The 18,530-nt window shown below is 40.2% G+C and overlaps 6 protein-coding genes across 7 annotated transcripts; 5 read left to right on the top strand and 1 right to left on the bottom strand.

Annotated features, from left to right (window-relative positions):
* Positions 1–76: 76 nt before the first annotated feature.
* On the top strand, positions 77–2,916 carry LOC110188456 (esterase B1-like). The gene is given in 4 exon segments (XM_020958185.2): positions 77–603; positions 744–1,210; positions 1,643–1,989; positions 1,991–2,916. Coding segments are annotated over 4 exon segments (1,701 nt in total). The 5' UTR covers positions 77–556; the 3' UTR covers positions 2,831–2,916.
* A 640-nt stretch (positions 2,917–3,556) lies between these two features.
* On the top strand, positions 3,557–6,152 carry LOC147643885 (esterase B1-like). Its single transcript, XM_086831858.1, has 3 exons — positions 3,557–3,773; positions 3,963–4,429; positions 4,893–6,152. The coding sequence occupies exons 1-3, from the start codon at positions 3,727–3,729 to the stop codon at positions 6,077–6,079; spliced, it is 1,701 nt and encodes a 566-aa protein (XP_086687984.1). The 5' UTR covers positions 3,557–3,726; the 3' UTR covers positions 6,080–6,152.
* A 380-nt stretch (positions 6,153–6,532) lies between these two features.
* Positions 6,533–8,299, top strand: LOC110188309 (juvenile hormone esterase-like). The gene has a single exon (XM_086831860.1). The coding sequence runs from the start codon at positions 6,533–6,535 to the stop codon at positions 7,196–7,198; it is 666 nt and encodes a 221-aa protein (XP_086687986.1). The 3' UTR covers positions 7,199–8,299.
* LOC147643886 (esterase B2-like) lies at positions 7,364–8,638 on the top strand. The gene has a single exon (XM_086831859.1). The coding sequence runs from the start codon at positions 7,364–7,366 to the stop codon at positions 8,384–8,386; it is 1,023 nt and encodes a 340-aa protein (XP_086687985.1). The 3' UTR covers positions 8,387–8,638.
* A 443-nt stretch (positions 8,639–9,081) lies between these two features.
* Positions 9,082–10,972, top strand: LOC110188457 (esterase B1-like). Its single transcript, XM_086831861.1, has one exon. The coding sequence runs from the start codon at positions 9,168–9,170 to the stop codon at positions 10,881–10,883; it is 1,716 nt and encodes a 571-aa protein (XP_086687987.1). The 5' UTR covers positions 9,082–9,167; the 3' UTR covers positions 10,884–10,972.
* Positions 10,973–11,039: 67 nt separating this feature from the next.
* alpha-Est1 (alpha-Esterase-1) lies at positions 11,040–15,332 on the bottom strand. Of its 2 annotated transcripts, none has more exons than XM_086831862.1 (3): positions 14,456–15,332; positions 13,626–14,092; positions 11,040–12,463 (listed from the first exon to the last, which is right to left on the bottom strand). In XM_086831862.1, exons 2-3 carry the CDS (start codon positions 13,675–13,677, stop codon positions 11,280–11,282), a joined length of 1,236 nt encoding a protein of 411 aa, XP_086687988.1. In that variant the 5' UTR covers positions 13,678–14,092; positions 14,456–15,332; the 3' UTR covers positions 11,040–11,279. The 2 variants fall into 2 exon arrangements, with proteins under 2 accessions (XP_086687988.1, XP_020813675.2); XM_020958016.2 differs by having other exon boundaries at positions 14,736–15,003.
* Between the last annotated feature and the right edge of the window lie 3,198 nt (positions 15,333–18,530).

Consider the following 18,530-nt stretch of genomic DNA (forward strand, 5'->3'; position numbering starts at 1 on the left):
TTAAACCAAAGCTTTTCAGTGTTGTGATGTAAAAGCTCATTTGGAAGCAGATCTATTTTTAATGCGCATTTGGTTTAAAAAACAAAAATAAAATATTGGGGTCTTCGGGTGAAGACAGCCCTACACTTTGAATTCGCAAATTCAGATGCACGCACTCAAAATCACAGTCGTGGGCAATTCAATAGCAATTGAGATACGAGTGCAATTCGAATGTGACATTAAAGTGAAGTTTGACAGTGTTTGTTATGTAGAAAAACTGATTCAAAAATATTGAATCTTTTAAAATTACAAGACTTAAAGTGTTGACCGCATTTGTGTTCTCTGCTGTAAAAGTGTTTGAGAATCGCGTAAATATGGATGAGTATTCGTGAGTATTCACGTGCGCTGTCGGCGGCGTCGCTCCTGATTTAAACGGACTCCGCAAACAATTTCGATCAGTTGCTCGGCAAACTTTGATCGGTCCGATAATCCCGGAAAGAAATACCTTTCAATTTCACCACATCAAGTTCGAATATCGTCAGGCACACAGACCGGCACAGAGAAATTCTACAAAATTATGGAAGTACAAGTGGGATGGCCGAAGCTGCTCAAGATGGGAGCCAAGTGAGTGCACCAAAACCAAAAACCCCACTGGGGTCCAAAAGTACACGGCCAGGGTGGTGCGACCCACCGCTGGTTATCATTCCTAATCATTCCCTATCGCTATGTGATAATCCCAACCAATCTTACAACCTCACCCACAGGATGGTGGGCCACAAGTTCCAGCAATACCGCCTCGCCACAGGTCACACGGTGGTGCTGGATACCAACTACGGACAGGTACGGGGACTCCAAAGGAAGACGTTGTACGATGAGGAGCTGTACTTTGCCTTTGAGGGAATTCCCTATGCAAAGCCCCCAGTGGGTGAGCTCCGATTCAAGGCTCCACAGCTCCCAGAACCCTGGCAGGGAGTCCTCAATTGCACCACATACCGATCTAAGCCTCTCCAAAGGAACATGGTCCTGGGAATTGTGGAGGGAAGTGAGGATTGCCTGCACCTAAATGTGTATGCCAAGACTCTGAAATCGGAGAAACCACTACCCGTGATTGTGTGGATATATGGCGGAGGATTCCAGAAGGGAGAAGCCTCGAGGGACATCTACAGTCCGGACTATTTCATGAAGCAGTCTGTGGTGTTTGTGACCATCAACTACAGACTGGGAGCATTGGGTAAGGTTCCGGGATCACACATGCATATTAGAATAATTATTATCAACCATTACCTGCCACAAGCACACACGATTAAGGTGATAAGTAAATACTAAAGTGAGGTTTGCCTAGATAAGGTTCGATTAGAGAAGTGCAACTATAATTTTAGTATAGTTAGTACATATAATCAGGAATCACAAGGAAGTATTTCTAAATATACAACGCAGATAAATATATAAATGAAAATATGAATATGTGCGCAGCATTGACAGTAAAGAGCAATCTATTAATTAACAAAAAAAAAAGATTACAACTGTTATTTATACATAAGAAAAAAGTTTTAAAGGGATACTAAACATTCAGCGTTATGTTAAAAAGTATTAATTGACAAGGAAAACATCAAGTGAAACGTCAGGACATTCGCTTGCCAGTCTAATAATATCATAATTACAGGATTCCTTAGTCTACGAGATCCAAAACTCGATGTTCCTGGAAATGCCGGGCTCAAGGATCAAGTGATGGCCCTTCGCTGGATCAGCCAGAATATTGCCCATTTCAATGGAGATGCCAACAACATAACCCTGATGGGTGAAAGTGCAGGAGCGGCATCTGTTCATGTGATGATGACCACAGAACAAACTCGTGGACTCTTTCACAAGGCCATCCTGCAATCGGGATGTGCTCTAAGTGAATGGGCTGAGAGTCCTGATAGGCAGTGGGCCTTCCGGTTGGCTAAAAAACTAGGCTACAAGGGAGATGAAAAGGATGCGGATGTACTGGGTTTTCTGAGCCGAGTTTCTCCCTCAGAAAATAGCGACGTGTGATCAGGATATCATTACGCAGGATGAGGTTCGCAGCTTTCTGCTCTTCGCCTTTGGTCCAGTCGTGGAGCCCTACGAAAGTGAACACTGCGTGGTACCTAGGAGACACAAGGAGCTCCTAGCCGGCGCCTGGGGAAACGATATACCCATAATCATGGGCGGAAATTCCTTCGAGGGCTTGTTCTCCTACCAAATTCTAAGAGGCGATCCTTGGGTAATGAAAAACTTTCACAACATCCTGCCACGGGAAGTGAGTGAGGCCAGCAGCCAGGAGGAGCGGGATCTGCTTGTTCGACGCCTCAAAGAAGTTTACTTCAACAATGGGGATCAGCAGACAATGGATATGTTTGAGGCGTTGAATATATTCTCTCATCGTCAGATATGGCACGATATGCATCGCCTGGCTCTCGCTCGAAGGACCTATGCGCCCAGCAAATCCACCTATTTATATCGCTTTGACTTTGACTCTCCGCACTTTAATCAATTTCGATGGTTAGTCTGCGGAAATCGAGTTCGGGGAGTTTCCCATGGCGATGACCTGTCTTACCTCTTTTACAATGTCATTTCGTCGAAGCTGGAGAAATCCTCCAAGGAGTATCAGACCATTGAGCGAATGGTGGGTATGTGGACATCATTTGCCGCGAAAGGAGATCCAAACTGTGAAGAAATAGGAGATGCAAAGTGGGAGCCTCTCCAGCCAATGGAAAGCGGTGTGGAGCAGTGCTTCAATATAAGCCACGACTTGGAGATGCTGGAACTGCCTGAGGCCGATTCCCTGGCTCTCTGGGACACCTTCTATCCAAAGGAAGCTCTGTTCTAGTACTTAAGTTTACGGATAAGTTTATTTATAAGAACACAAGTGTAAATAAATTTCGATAGCCTATAAAGCTTTTTTTTAGTACAAAATATGCTTATCATGCTTATTTTCCATTTTTTTATTTCAAAATATGTCATGCTTATTGTTCACTTTTATACACCTTCTATAATTTGTAAACACAAAACGGCTGTGAAGAAAACCATATCTCTGGTTGACATTTGACATTTATTTTTATTTGTGAAATTTTATTAAAATAACGCTGCTTGGTTTGTAAATCGATAAAGATATAAAAGTATTTTATGCTTTTATGAAGGTATGCCTCTGTTTATCGAGAATAAATTCTTTAATAAAGATTAATTCATTGACCAAAAATTACAATTGCGGTCAATGTAAGCAGTTTGCTTTCATTAAAACTACAGTTTTAAGAAGTGTAAACTTGAGTAATTTTTAGATTTAAGTTATGTATTTATTAATATATTTATGTTGCTTAAAAAGTAATAAAAAATAGTTATAGCTATTAAACATTTACGACTTCGTGTAAAATCAAGAGTACCTTGATATATTACAGGTTAACTTTAAAAAAGATAAATAAAATTAATATTGGGACCTATTTAGTAAACATTTAAATTATTTACAAAACGCATATTTTAAACAAAGCCTTATGTGGCTAACCATTGCTATACATGATAAGGAATTTGTGTGTGTGCTCCGGAAAAGTCATAAACAGGTGCATTTGTGTATATTCACGTGAGCTGCCTTATTTAAGGTAGAACAGTCACCGATCAGCAATCAGTCGCTCATTAAACATCGATCGCCTCAACGCCTAGAAGGAAATTAAAACTAATTTTAATTAGAAAATAATAATAAAAACATAGTCCCAGTTGAAATTTAAATAAACTATGGAAGTAAATGTGGAATGGCCAAAGCTGCTCAAGATGGGCGCCAAGTGAGTGCACAATAACAAACTCGATGGGGGTCCAAAAGTACAGGGCCAAGGTCGGACTTCGATCATCGCCGACTTCGAACCTGTCGCGACCCACTGCCTTTGGGTGGTTATCAGTCCTTATCACTGGCTGTCTGTCGCGGCAGCCCCCATCCCCACCCAAGCTCACCTAATCTCCGAACTCATCCACAGAATGGTGGGCCACAAGTTCCAGCAATACCGCCTTGCCACAGGTGAAAAAGTGGTTCTGGATACCAAATATGGACTTGTACAGGGACTTCAAAGAAAGACGCTGTACGATGAGGAGCTGTACTTTGCTTTTGAGGGAATTCCCTATGCAAAGCCACCGGTGGGTGAGCTCCGATTCAAGGCTCCACAGCCCCCAGAACCCTGGCAGGGAGTCCTCAATTGCATCACGTATCGATCCAAGCCCCTCCAAAGGAACATGGTCCTGGGCATTGTGGAGGGAAGTGAGGATTGCCTGCACCTGAATGTGTATGCCAAGACTCTCAAATCGGAGAAGCCACTGCCAGTGATTGTGTGGATATATGGCGGAGGATTCCAGAAGGGAGAAGCCTCGAGGGACATCTACAGTCCGGACTATTTCATGAAACAGTCTGTGGTGTTTGTGACCATAAACTACAGACTGGGAGCATTGGGTAAGTTTCTAAATATTACCGGCCATTTAGTTAGTTAATTTATTTGTATGAAAATTTAAGCCAATAACCAAATCTATTGTATTAATTTATTTATTTTATTCAATGGTTTTTGTAAAACTTTTTACATCGTTTTTTTTACATCCGACAACATAGTTAAAATGTTGTTTTAATGGTATTAAAGTAGTATTTATAATATATGTATGTATATTTATAAAAAAATTTAAAAAAAATTTCTAAAAATATCACAGTAATATTTTTAGAAATTTTTTTTTTTTATTCTTAATTTCACATGCTAAACTTGGGAAATGTAAACAATAGGTAGTAGATAATAAAAAAAATTAAGACGTAATAAATGTAGCTATTTATATACATTACTTACGTAACCTTATCGCGGCTTAAAAGACGACATCGCTTTGTTTGCTTTAGCATCTATTAATTTCTGAATAATTTTCCTTATTTTAAGGCTTTTTGAGCCTCAAGGATTCCAGCCTAGATGTTCCTGGAAATGCCGGGCTCAAGGATCAAGTGTTGGCTCTCCGTTGGATCAGCCAGAATATTGCCCATTTCAATGGAGATCCCAACAACATCACACTGATGGGTGAAAGTGCAGGAGCGGCATCTGTTCATGTAATGATGACCACAGAACAAACTCGTGGACTCTTTCACAAGGCCATCCTGCAATCGGGATGTGCTCTTAATGAATGGGCTGAATGTCCGGATCGCAATTGGGCCTTCCGGTTGGCCCAGAGCTTGGGCTATAAGGGTGGCGAGAAGGAAGCGGATGTACTCCGTTTTCTACGCAGTGCTTCCGCTCGCAAAATGGCGTCTGCTGACCAGGACTTAGTTACACTTGAAGAGATGCGCAGTTTCTTACTCTTTTCTTTCGCACCTGTGGTGGAACCTTACGAGACTGATCATTGTGTAGTGCCAAGGAGGCAAAAGGATCTACTATCCGAGGCCTGGGGCAACCAGATACCCGTAATCATGGGTGGCAACTCCTTTGAGGGTCTGTTCTCCTATCAAGTAGCAAAGAGCGATCCTTGGTGCCTGAACAATTTTCACTATATATTGCCCAGGGAAATTAAGGAAACCGCTAATCACAAGGAGCTGGATAATTTGGTTCGACGCCTTAAAAAGCATTATTTTAACAACGAGCTCCATGAATCGATGGATTTGTTTGAGGCTCTAAATATATTCTCCCATCGCCAGATTTGGCACGATATGCATCGCCTGGCCCTCGCTCGAAGAACCTACGCTTCTCATACCCCAACATATTTATATAGATTTGATTTTGATTCTCCGCACTTTAACCAATTCCGGTGGTTAGTCTGCGGTGATAGTGTTCGTGGAGTCTCCCATGCCGATGAGTTGTCTTACCTCTTCTACAATATAATCGCTTCCAAACTGGATAAATCTTCGAAAGAATATCAGACCATAGAAAGAATGGTGGGAATGTGGACATCGTTTGCCGCGACTGGAAATCCCAATTGTCGGGAAATGGGAAATGCCAAATGGGAGCCTCTTCAGCCAATGGAAAGTGGCGTGGAGCAGTGTTTTAACATCAGCAAAGAGCTGGATATGAGAGAACTTCCAGAGGCCAAAGCTCTGGCAGTGTGGGACTCCTTCTACTCAAAGGAAGATCTTTACTAAGATTTAATTTTATTGCGGATCTCAGTGTAATTTCCCTTTTTTTTTACAAATATAAATTTATGTTGATAATATATATATTTACTGTTTTAACTGGGTACGATTCTTCTAACTACTTATAGCAGATACATTGAGGGGAGTGGTGAGATTATAGAAAAGACTGTAAAAGTTTTATTTTGCATTCACCTTTGATATTTACATATACATAATAAACAACATATTTTTAATATTTCAACTTGGTAAAGTTTATTAACATGACGGTAGTTATTCTTGTTAACGATTATGTGATAATAGTCATTAAAAGATATTAGCATCGCGTGTTCTTTATTAAAAAAGCTGTAGATCAAAATCTACCATCAGTTTCACGTCGATAGCGCTCACTTCAACACCATTGAACAAAAGGATTTATCATCTCAATTAAATTCCCTCCATTAAAGTTAAAATAACATTTTTAATATGGAGTATCGAATGCCATGGCCCAAGTTTCTTAAAATTGTTGCAAGGCGAGTAAAAAATAAAAAAAATCGAACTTCCGGGATCAGCAAGTACATTTTCCCGAAATATACGCTTCACAGGTTGATGTACCATAAATTTCGGCAGTACTGCCTCTCCACATCACACACTGTGGTGTTGGATACCAACTACGGACAAGTATGTGGACTCCAAAGAAAGACGACATACGATGAGGAGCTGTACTTTGCATTTGAGGGAATACCCTATGCTAAACCCCCGGTGGGTGAGCTCCGGTTCAAGGCTCCACAGCCTCCGGAGCCTTGGCAGGGAGTCCTCAATTGCACCACTTACGGATCCAAGTCCTTGCAAAGGAACATGATGCTAGGCTATTTGGAGGGGAATGAGGATTGCCTGAACCTAAATATATATGTGAAAACATTGATATCGGATGAGAAGCTACCCGTTATCGTGTGGATATATGGCGGGGGATTCCAGAAGGGAGAGGCCTCTCGCGATGTTTACGCTCCTGATTATTTTATGAAGAAGCCAGTGGTGTTCATTACCTTCAACCACAGAGTGGGAGCATTGGGTCAGTTTCCGTATTTGTATAGTAGTGTGGTTCCAAGTTTCGTTGAGATTACTGATGATTTATTGATGATTTCTATTTAAGGCTTCCTTAGCTTTAAGGATCCTGAGTTGGGTATTCCAGGAAATGCAGGACTTAAGGATCAAGTGCTGGCTCTCCGATGGATCAGGCAGAACATTGCCCACTTCAATGGAGATCCTAACAACATCACAATTGCGGGAGTAAGCGCTGGAGCATCCTGCGTCCACATGTTGATGACCTCGGAACAGACACGCGGTCTGTTCCATAAGGCAATCCTTCAATCGGGATGTGCACTACACGAATGGGTTAATTACCCGGATGCCAAGTGGGCCTTTCGTCTAGCCAAAAAATTGGGTTACAAAGGCGGCGAGAAGGAAGCAGAGATTTTCGATTTTCTTAGCGGAATTTCCTCGCATCAGATAGCTTCCAACGACCAAGATCTTATTACCCTAGAAGAAGCCCGGAAATTGGTATCGTATTCATTCGGACCTGTGGTCGAGCCTTATGAGACCGAGGACTGTGTTGTGTCTAGGAGATATAAGGATCAGTTACCGGATACCTGGAGCAACAACATACCTGTAATTATGGGTGTCACCTCCTTGGAAGGATTGGTATTCTACCAGAAAGTTAGAGACGATCCCTGGTTTCTAAGGAACTTGCATACCATCCTACCGTGTGAACTGAGTGAAGCCTGTACTCCGGAAGAACGAGATCTACTTTTGCGTCGCATCAAAAAGCACTACTTCGACAATGAGGAGCAGCAAACAATGACATTTTTTGAGGCCCTGAATATCTGCTCCCATCGTCATATATATCATGGTATGCATCGCCTGGTTATGGCTCGAAGAACCTATGCCACGGAAACTCCCACATATCTTTATCGCTTCGATTTTGACTCCCCGCACTATAATCAATTTCGGTGGTTAGTCTGCGGGAATGATACTCGTGGTGTGTGTCATGCCGACGAGCTTTCTTACCTCTTTTATACGGCATTGTCTACACACCTGAATAAATCTTCGGATGAGTACAAGACCATAGAGCGAATGATTGGAATGTGGACATCGTTTGCCGCGACTGGAAATCCCAATTGTCGCGAATTAGGAAATGCCAAGTGGGAGCCTCTTCAGCCAATGGAAAGCGGTGTGGAGAAGTGCTTCAATATCAGCAAAGAACTGGAAATGAGGGAACTGCCGGAGGCCAATACGATGGCATTGTGGGACTCTTTGTATTCCAAAGATGATCTTTTCTAATAATTCCTTGATGTTATTCTAAACTATTTCATCATAGTGAATAAGTTGAAGATTGTCATTATATATTTAAAAGACAAAGTTCAAGTTAATGCTTGAACTAAAAGGTAATATTAGTATGTTTTCATAAGAGCTGTGTATATATATCATATGTATGTGGTTAAATGCCACTTAAATATACCTCTTTTCATAGGTAAATAAAATGTCAGGTCACCGAGAAGATTAACTTAAAGGTGACTTGGCTAAAAACATGCCAAAAAATCGAATCACATCATTACTAATACCAGTACACTGTACTATCGTCTGTTATTCTATATTTTAAAAGAGTTTATAAATATTGAAATTTTCAAAAAGAGTTTTTGGACCAGATGTTAGCATTCCGTTAACATCCAAGATTCTTGGGAGTGTGAAGGGCAGTGACCTAAAGTGTCTGCGGTTTATTAACGGACTAAACTTATTTTTGTTGACGAATATATTATGGTGTTCCGACAAACTCCAAAATATGTAACTTTATATAAGCTTCGAGTTTTCTCAATTTAAATTGCTGTAGACACACATCTGAGATCAGTTCTACGGCAACAAAGCTTACTGTCGCACCTGGGAAGAGCAAGCTCTTACTTTTAATTGGAAACCTACAGAAACAGGTTGTAAAAACTAATTTTTAATTATGGACTTAATAATGGAATGGCCCAAGTTTCTCAAAATTGTCGCAATGTGAGTAAAAAACGATGACTAGGAGTCCAAAAGTACATGGCCAAAATAAACTTCTTCAATTGATAATCTCATGTCCAGGTGGGGTAACCACAAGATCCGGCAGTACCGCCTGTCCACAGGTCACACTGTGGTGTTGGATACCAACTACGGAAAGGTATGTGGTCTCCAAAGAAAGACGGTGTACGATAAAGAGCTCTACTTCGCCTTTGAGGGTATTCCCTATGCTAAACCCCCGGTGGGTGAGCTCCGATTCAAGGCTCCACAGCCACCGGAACCTTGGCAGGGGGTCCTCAAGTGTACCTACTACAAACCCAAGCCTCTTCAAAGGAACATGACTCTGGGTTTTGTGGAGGGCAGTGAGGATTGTCTACACCTAAATATATACGTAAAAACTTTGGTTTCGGAAAAGAAGCTTCCTGTGATCGTGTGGATATATGGCGGGGGATTCCAGAAGGGAGAGGCCTCCCGTGACCTCTACAGTCCAGATTACTTAATGAAAAAGCCAGTCGTATTCGTAACTTTCAACTACAGACTAGGAGCTTTAGGTGAGTTGTATATAAAGACTTATTCCATCGTATTCTATATATATTCTATGTCAGGCTTCCTTAGTTTTAAGGATCCTGAGTTGGGTATTCCCGGAAATGCAGGACTTAAGGATCAAGTGCAAGCTCTCCAATGGATCAGTCAGAACATTGCCCACTTCAATGGAGATCCTAACAACATCACCATTGCGGGCGGAAGCGCTGGAGCATCCTGCGTCGACTTGCTGATGACCTCGGAACAGACGCGGGGTCTATTCCATAAGGCAATCCTGCAATCGGGATGTGCTTTAAGTGAATGGGTGACTAACCCTGAGTCCAACTGGGGCCACCGATTGGCTCAGAACATGGGCTACAGGGGCGGCGAGGAGGATGCTGATGTTTTCAGCTTTCTTAACCAATTTTCATCCTTTGAAATAGCTTCCTGTGACCAGAACCTGGTTACTCAGGATGAGGTACGAAGTTTTCTTCTATATGCCTTCGGTCCAGTGGTGGAGCCTTATGAGACAGAACAAAGTGTGATACTCAGGAGACATATAGATCAGCTACCAAAAGCATGGGGTAACGATATTCCCGTATTAATGGGAGGCAACTCATTTGAAGGGCTTTTTTGCTACCGGATGACGAGGGATGATCCCTGGTTTCTCCGGAACTTCCATAACATCCTGCCGCGTGAAGTAACTGAAGCATGCACCCAGGAAGAACGAGATATACTCGTGCGTCGCATTAAAAAGCACTACTTTGGCAATGAGGAGCAGAAAGAAATTAGTTTGTTTGAGGGACTAAATATCTGCTCCCATCGCCAGATATGGCATGATATGCATCGCCTGGTTATGGCTCGAAGGACCTACGCCCCGAAAACGCCCACATATCTATATCGATTCAGCGTCGATTCACCGCACTTTCATCAATTCCGCTGGCTAATGTGCGGGGAAAATATTCGTGGAGTGTGTCATGCCGACGAGCTCTCTTACCTCTTTTATACGGTACTGGCTACGCAGCTAGATAAATCTTCAGAAGAGTACCAGACCATAGAGCGAATGGTGGGAATGTGGACATCATTTGCTGCGACTGGAAATCCCAATTGTCCCGAATTAGGAAATGCCAAGTGGGAGCCTCTCCAGCCTATTGGAAGTGGTGTGGAGAAGTGTTTCAGTATCAGCAAGGATTTGGATATGAGGGAACTGCCGGAAGCCGATACGATGGCATTGTGGGACTCTTTGTATCCCAAAGAGGCTCTTTTTTAGCTTTTTAATTCAAACCGATATATTTGAGAAACAATATATACATTTCTGAACATTGAAATCATTAAATAATTGTTTGAATGAAAAGAAAAGTCGGTTCCGTTTCTGCATCAAAGTATCCTCATTTACTCCAACCGACTCGAAAAAGAAAAAGAATAATTTTAGATATACATTTTTTTTCACTTCTACTTGGACAAATTAAGGCATTTAACACCATATTTTCACCGAGATTTAAACATATAATTACAATAAATTCTCTCATCACCAAATATGCTTCCCCAGACAATTTCAATTTAAAGTAAAATAGTTTTTACAATGAATTATTTTAAACAAATATTTTCTTATAACAGCAATAACGAAATCCACTTACAATTTATACATTAAATATGCACATTTTCCCTAGTATAAATCGTGCTTTTCGTAAAGTTTATCCCAAAATCGATTCTGCTTGGATTCTGGCAGCTCCATTAACTCCAGCTGCTTTCCAATATTTAGGCACATATGAGGTCCTGTGTCGTCCAGAGCATCCCACGAGGCCGGAGCGATCTGTGGGCAGTTCGGATTATCATTCCGGGCGAATGCCACCCACATTCCCACCATCCGTTCGATGGTTTGGTATTCCAGGGTGGACTTCTCCAGTTTGGTGGACAGTATGTTATAAAAGAAGTAGGAGACATCGTCCGCATGGCTAACTCCACGGACATGCCTTCCGCACATCACCTGACGGAAGTGATTGTGGTGAGGGGAGTCCACATCGAATCGGTAAAGGAATGTGGGCGTTGTGGAAGCGTACTGCTGGCGGGCTAAAATCGTTCTATGAATTCCATGCCAAAAGTGCTTGATGGATAGTATCTGCAGACACTCATAGAACTCCATTCGGCCTCTGGTGGCATCCTCGAAATTATCCATCTTGAACTGACGCAGCAGATCCTTAAGCTGGGCCGGAGATCGTTTCTCTCTTATTTCACGCGGAATGAGGGCCTCAAAGGCGCTCAACATATGTTCTTCATCGTACAGGGTGCTTTGGTAGGAGAAGAGGCCCTCAAAGGAGTTGCCACCCACAATCAGAGGCAGGTCGTTACCCCAGGCTGCTGGCACCATTTCCCTATGAGAACGAGGCAGGACACAGTCCCTGGTTATATAGGGTTCCACAACGGGCGTAAAGGGAAATAGTACGTATTCCCGTTGCTCCTCCTTCGAAATCAAATTAATTCCCTGGGCGGCTATTTCAGAGGCAGGTGCTTTCTGAAGGAATCGGAACACCTCTTTTTCATTTTCACTTCCGGAGTAGCCAAGCAGGCAGGCCAGTCGATAGGCCCATCTCCCCCTTGGCTCATTGGCCCACTCGCAAAACATTGAGCCCGATTGCACGATGGCCTTGTGGAAAAGACCCCGCGTCTGTTCTGTGGTCATCATTGCGTTGACGGATGCAGCTCCAGCACTCTCACCCATCAGGGTCACATTCTGGGGATCCCCGTTGAATTGAGCAATGTTCTGGCTGACCCAGCGTAGAGCCATCACCTGATCCTTGAGGCCAGCATTGCCCGGCACATCCAGGTCGCGATCCGTAAGGCTTAGGAAACCTAAAAAAAAGGAATAAGAATCGTTACTCAATAATTTCTTAATTATTTTAAATTGTATGTCGGTTTGAATTTCTGCTTCCAAAAGCAATTTATTTAACTAATTTAGTAGTTATTAAATAGCCGTTTCATTTCAATATACTCGAGAACCAGTTACGTGCGTGAATTCAATTATTTCAATTTAATTATATGTTGTAGAAAGATCTAATATAAGCATATACCAATATTAAGTCAAATGCATTTTCTCGTATTTAAAACACTGGACTACAAAAATATGCGTGAATCTGTTTTTTTATAATATTAATAAAAAATGTAGTGGGATTTAAAAATTGTTGTAAAATTTAACAAGCAATATTAACTAAAACTTTTGGAAAGTGCAATAAAATTTTATGTACATACTTTCCTATATTTTAAAACTGTTAAAGACTTTCAAGTTTTCTTTTTCATATGCGGACAATGTTTAGCTTTCAATTTGATTTCAGTGTTTTTTGTTGACTTGTGTAATTACAGGTTACTTTTGTTCTCTCCTTAGGCAATAATGACAGATATTACGACATTAATAGTAGTGCAAATGCTTTTACGACTGGAAAGTGTACAATTAATCTTAACAGCCTGTGAATTATTTCCGATTTAAATTGAAATTGACTTTGTTAACCGGTGAAGGTGGCAGACAATTACTAAGCAAGATGCAATTTTTATATAATATTCTGTTTCTGACCCAATTAAAATTACATTTTACTAACTGACTTCGAATAAATGAATGCTTTTATGTATGAATAAAGCGTTTCAGTCAAGAAAATTAATTGTTGCAACAGCTAAATGTGTGAGTAATAAGTTATGACACTTATGGTTGTTACCTAAAATGAATCTTGTTGATATTGTATTCTTTTATTGTTCACCCGGAAAGTATGATTTCGATATGACCCCTGCGACCCCTTTGTAGAAAATGAAAATAATTAGTGAGAATAAAAGTAGATATACTAATCTCACAGCTAGGATAGAACTTTAAACCCTTGCAAAAATCGTGTATTATCTCAACATAATATGTGCTCTTTGACTTTGAAAGTACATATAGATTAAGTAATATCAATCACTATCTACATATATGCTAGACTTTTTTAATTTTATAATTATTTAAATGGTATATATTTTATCGGAAACTCACCCATTGCTCCCACTCTGTAATTGAACATGACCAACACTACATCTTGTTTCATAAAGTAGTCCGGACTATAGAAATCTCGTCCAGCTCCTCCGAACTGGAATCCACCACCATATATCCACACAATTACGGGCAGCGGCTTGTCCGATTTAAGTCGTTTACTGTACACATTTAGGTACAGGCAATCCTCGTTACCCTCGACAATGCTGAGGACAAAGTGCTTCTGTATGGGCTTTGACCTTGGGTATGTGCAATCCCTAACTCCGACCCAGGGCCGTGGCGGTTGGGGGGCCCGAAATCGCAGCTCACCGATTGGCGGCTGGGCAAAGGGGATTCCCTCGAAGGCGTAATAGAATTCTTCATCGTAGAGTGTCCTGCGACGGAGTCCTCGCACCTGGCCATCCCGTGTGCTAATCACCTTGGTCTGCTTGGATGCCAGGCGATACTGGACGATCTTATGGCCAATGAGCCTGAGGACAAAGAAAGAAGATTAATTTGAATTTCTTAATTAAAAACCAAAAGCATATTATTCTGAATTTATCTGATGCGTAACTTTATAATTTCAAATAGAAGAATATGCTCTTTTTCTTTAGTAAATTTTACTAATTTTCTTGTTTGAAATGTTATTATTTAGCTTTTCTTATCTTGACATTAAAGAATGGACTTAGAGTGAAGCTTTTATTTTACACAGTTATTCTTCTGAAACATACTTAGTATAAGCTTATCAATCAAAACAAACATTTGTTTAAGAAATCATTTAGAAGAAAGCCATTTAAACATGACAGAAAATCATTTTGGTAAAATTTTAAAAGATTAAGCTTCTTATTAATTACCCAAAAATAAATTCTTTAATCGCATTCCGTGATTAAGCAATTTTTTTTTTAATATAAAAACACTGCACTTGAACTAGAACCTAATCTAGGAGTCAAACTGTCAAACTATTTGTGCTTATTTCAAGCCGCCATAAACCTTATCGATCTGTACGTGTTTTATTTGGTTCATTCAATTGATTAAAATTGGAGAGTGACTTAGTAGAATTCCTTGATTAAGTGGACAAGGGAAACAATTTTAACCCAGAATGATTATATTGTAAATGACATCCTGGTGACCTACTTGGTGCCCATTTTGAGCAGATCGGCCACGCCTACTCGGACCTCCATGACTTTCCGCTGGGTTATACACTATATTCACTTAATCAAAGTGCACAATTACGATACAATTGTGATCGCAAATACTTCCGCCGGCGGCGATGGACAGGGAGCAACTGAAGCGAGGCATTGGGGGCACCGAGAACCGTACAATCGGATCTATCAGTTCGACTGCGAGTACAACCCAATTCAGTTTTCCATCATAATCACACGCTAGACTCTTATCGCTTATTGTGAGCTATAGTGCCGAAACATACGGAGCTGTGGAGCGCGGGGAGAGCATCGAACATATAGTAGAAATACCCACTGATAAGCGGAGAGCGACGTCTCTGAGTGACTACTCTTTGCGAACAGCTGTTTCGTGATTCGCGTGTAATTGCTTTTTAATGATATATTCTGTGTGTACTTTCTCATCTTGTTATAAAGTCTGATTTTATATCAGAGTGCGGGTTAAGACATGCTAAAAACTTAAATGTAGATGGGGGTTAAAGTTCAAGCAATAACGCCCAAAAAATGTGTACTTAACTCAGTGACTATTCTCAGACTAAAGTGCAATCTAGTTAAACATTTAAATTAAAGCTGCGCGCGCATTTAACAGGGAACTGCTTGAACTGCTTGCGAGCTGTTATCGTATCGATAAGAATCAGATGCAACTCTGGGCTTTAGATATCAAGCAGAGCTTTTCTTATTAGAGTTTTTCCTACGTATTCTTTATATAAATTAGCACTTATTCCGGTCTAGATTTTGTTTTTTTTTTCTGTTATTCAGAAAGTGTTTTCGGTATATTTAAAAATTACAATAAAAATATAAATTTAACTTTCTTATTAGTTTGTTTAGCTTGTGTAATCAGATATGAATAAACTGCAAGTATTTTAAATTATTTGCCTAAGCCATTTGTTTATCAGACGACTTTGGAATTTATCAGAAAATTGTTTACATTCTGTGATTTACGTTTAATTACTTTATTATAATCAAATATTTTGAAGGCTGCGAGTGCACAATCTAAATCTTAGCATTTGTTTATTTTTATAAACAGCAGATCGTTCTTGTCAACCTATTTAACTGAAACATCAATAATACTTAAAACTCAGTGATATAAATTTAATACTTAATAAAAAATCTTATCTTATGCCATACAATCTAAGAACTTTTTAAACTTTACCTTACCTACATGAAAATTTCATTAGGTAACTTGGGAACAATTATGTTTGATTGTTGGCAACTTCGTCGCCTCTCCCCATTTTTTATTTATTTTTTTTTCATTTTATTTTATTGTAAATTTCCAATCAATGGCAAAGAATTTGTATGCTAGCAAATTCTATAAAACTTTGAACAACTGAAATGAAAATAAAATGCTTCAATTTTTAGCCAGAAGTTTCAAACAAAATACCTGAGAGTTGAGAGAGAGAGCGGAAATTTCCATATGCATATAGAACAGCTTGCTCAAATTCCATAAGCAATCAGTGTGTTGAAAAAGTTTATTTACGCGCAAACGATTTTGATTAATAAGCCGGTCCCGAAGGCAGCGTCAACTAATTAAAAAATTGTCATAAATCCCAAGAGTTTAACCCATTTACAGTCGAGTGGCCTGGTGAGAAATGGCCAAGAAAGGGATTGCCCATATAACTTGAGCAGCTACTTAATTACACTTGCGCGCACTTTAATTTCCAGTTAAAAAAAAAAAAAATGCTGGCCCAAAATTGTAAGCGACGGCAAAGAAATGTTAATTTTTTGCCCTTCCCTGGAAAAGGGTTAGAGATGTGAAGTCATGACGAGCCGAAACATTGTAAATTATTGGCTTAAGCCGGTCGATCCCTGGGCCAGGGAAGAGAAGTCAAGCTCTGAAGGAGCTTATTAAATTATACAGTGGAGCTAAGGCTAAGGGTGTGGTCTTAAATTTCCAGCATTCTAATCTCGATTTAAGCCAGTGAGGAGCAGCTCCTTCGGTATCAAGTGAATTCAATGTCAAAAGGGTTAATTGAAAGTGCCGCAGCAGCTGACAGCCCTGGAAAAAAAGGGGAAACTGGGGGAAAAGTGCTCACTCGGGTTTCGCATGGCAAATATGCAGTAGTCATAAAATCAAAGTCCATAAAACGATACCGAACCCACAGCAGTGCATAAAAAAATATTCTTCCTTGGGTTCGGCTAGAAAGTTTCATTTCTCAGGGTTCCTCTTCTCCTTTTTTTATCTGGCAAGCTTATTGCACCCAAAGGGAATTGTGGGTCCAAAACTATTTTGAATTTGCAATGCAGACAAATTTCTATGCGTCAAAAATTATGCGTGCCTTTTGGGAGATGTTAGATATTTGAGAAAGAGCCGGCAGGGGAACAAATTGTTTCCTTTTCTTCTGTTGAATTTTGTTTTTTTTTTTTTTTTGTGGAAAAAATTGAGTTTATTTTTGCCACGCGCTTGACTTTGATTTTTTCTGGTCAAAGCAAAGCAATTCATTCGAATGACCATCAATTAAATACATTTAAAATTGAATAATATTCCAAGGAATATTCTTAAAGTCCGCGAAGGCGTTTGGAATTCCTAGAAACTCCTTAAAAGGTCGAGACCTTTTTAATTAAATACAAAATTGTAAAAAAAAAATGGAAACCCCAAAAAACAATTGGAAATCTTATCAAGCCCTAAAAAGAAAAGGGTAAATGAAGTACAAGCCACGACAATAAGAGTAGAAAGGTTCATATAGAAAATGGAAACTGTTTTGCATTCAACTTTGCCATTATTTTTCACAAAGTAATTTGGTAAAAAAGCAAAATGAGTAATTATTAAACTGTCGCCCAGCGGGGTTAAGATTGGGTTAAGCGCGGCGGGGAAGCCCCTTAAGAGCAAAGGTAAGGGAAGGCGAAACTTACTTTTCCTGTTCGTGGGGGAATAAGAAAACGGAGCAGACCATAAAGTTAACTTTCCGTCGTTCGCATTAATACATTCTTTTTATTTCGGGGCCCTTTGGGAAGGAGCTGTGAAAAAAAGAAATAAATTAACTTTTGTTAGGTGGGGAAAAGAAGCAGGGTGAGGGTGACTTAGGAAGGACTCGCCAAGTGTTCCATCAATGGCTAAATAATGGACTGGTTGTCTTATTATTAACTGAATGCTTTTTGATCTTGCCAACGCAAATTACAGGCTACAATGCCTCGGACCGCATTCAGCCAGCAATGAAACATTATCCTGGCGATGGTCCTGGCGTTATATATAACACTTTCAAATTGATAAGGACGGGGCGTTAAAGGCGTCTACTCCGTCGTCATTTGCCAAGTTGCCACTGTCATTGTCTGGTGGCATTTGTAATTCACTTTGATTAAATATGCAAGGATGCTGGGCTCTCACTGGACGAGGACCGCATTCAAATGCCGCAGCAATGCAACGACAGTCAAGGGACTCGAATCCCACCGATTCGCCAACTTACAATCTAGCTGCTAGACTTGTTTTACACTCGAAAAATATAAACTGATTTTAAATTGAATAGTGAAGAAACTGTAAGTTTCCAAAAAAAATCAATACTTTTGGTGTTACAATTGACTTCTTTAATCTGTTCAATTAAACTTTAATTAGGAGTAGTAAGATATTGCAATATTAATCCTTTAAAAGTGACCTAATCCCTTGTTATATCCAATTTTCTCAGAGTGCATTGGCTCGCTCCTTAGTCAAGTCGCCAAGAAAGCGCAAAACAAGTTTGTGAATTTCGGCAACGGCGTGTCCTCTGACAGGATATAAAACAATCAGTGCAAGCTAGCGGAAACGGAAGTGTTGCCCTCC

The sequence above is a fragment of the Drosophila serrata genome, unplaced genomic scaffold (genome assembly GCF_035046125.1).
Source record: "Drosophila serrata isolate PLE 108 unplaced genomic scaffold, ASM3504612v1 contig_241, whole genome shotgun sequence".
Classification (NCBI taxonomy): Eukaryota; Metazoa; Arthropoda; class Insecta; order Diptera; family Drosophilidae; genus Drosophila; species Drosophila serrata.

Excerpts from the sequence above, each read along its gene's own strand:
- LOC147643885 (XM_086831858.1), top strand. The coding sequence starts at position 3,727 with ATGGAAGTAAATGTGGAATGGCCAAAGCTGCTCAAGATGGGCGCCAA. Across the intron at positions 3,774-3,962 it reads CTGCTCAAGATGGGCGCCAA|AATGGTGGGCCACAAGTTCC; the intron begins GTGAGTGCACAA and ends ACTCATCCACAG. Across the intron at positions 4,430-4,892 it reads CTACAGACTGGGAGCATTGG|GCTTTTTGAGCCTCAAGGAT; the intron begins GTAAGTTTCTAA and ends CCTTATTTTAAG.
- LOC147643886 (XM_086831859.1), top strand. The coding sequence starts at position 7,364 with ATGTTGATGACCTCGGAACAGACACGCGGTCTGTTCCATAAGGCAATC.
- LOC110188457 (XM_086831861.1), top strand. The coding sequence starts at position 9,168 with ATGTCCAGGTGGGGTAACCACAAGATCCGGCAGTACCGCCTGTCCACA.
- alpha-Est1 (XM_020958016.2), bottom strand. The coding sequence starts at position 14,782 with ATGGAGGTCCGAGTAGGCGTGGCCGATCTGCTCAAAATGGGCACCAA. Across the intron at positions 14,093-14,735 it reads CTGCTCAAAATGGGCACCAA|GCTCATTGGCCATAAGATCG; the intron begins GTAGGTCACCAG and ends CTTTGTCCTCAG. Across the intron at positions 12,464-13,625 it reads TTACAGAGTGGGAGCAATGG|GTTTCCTAAGCCTTACGGAT; the intron begins GTGAGTTTCCGA and ends CCTTTTTTTTAG.
- LOC110188309 (XM_086831860.1), top strand. The coding sequence starts at position 6,533 with ATGGAGTATCGAATGCCATGGCCCAAGTTTCTTAAAATTGTTGCAAGG.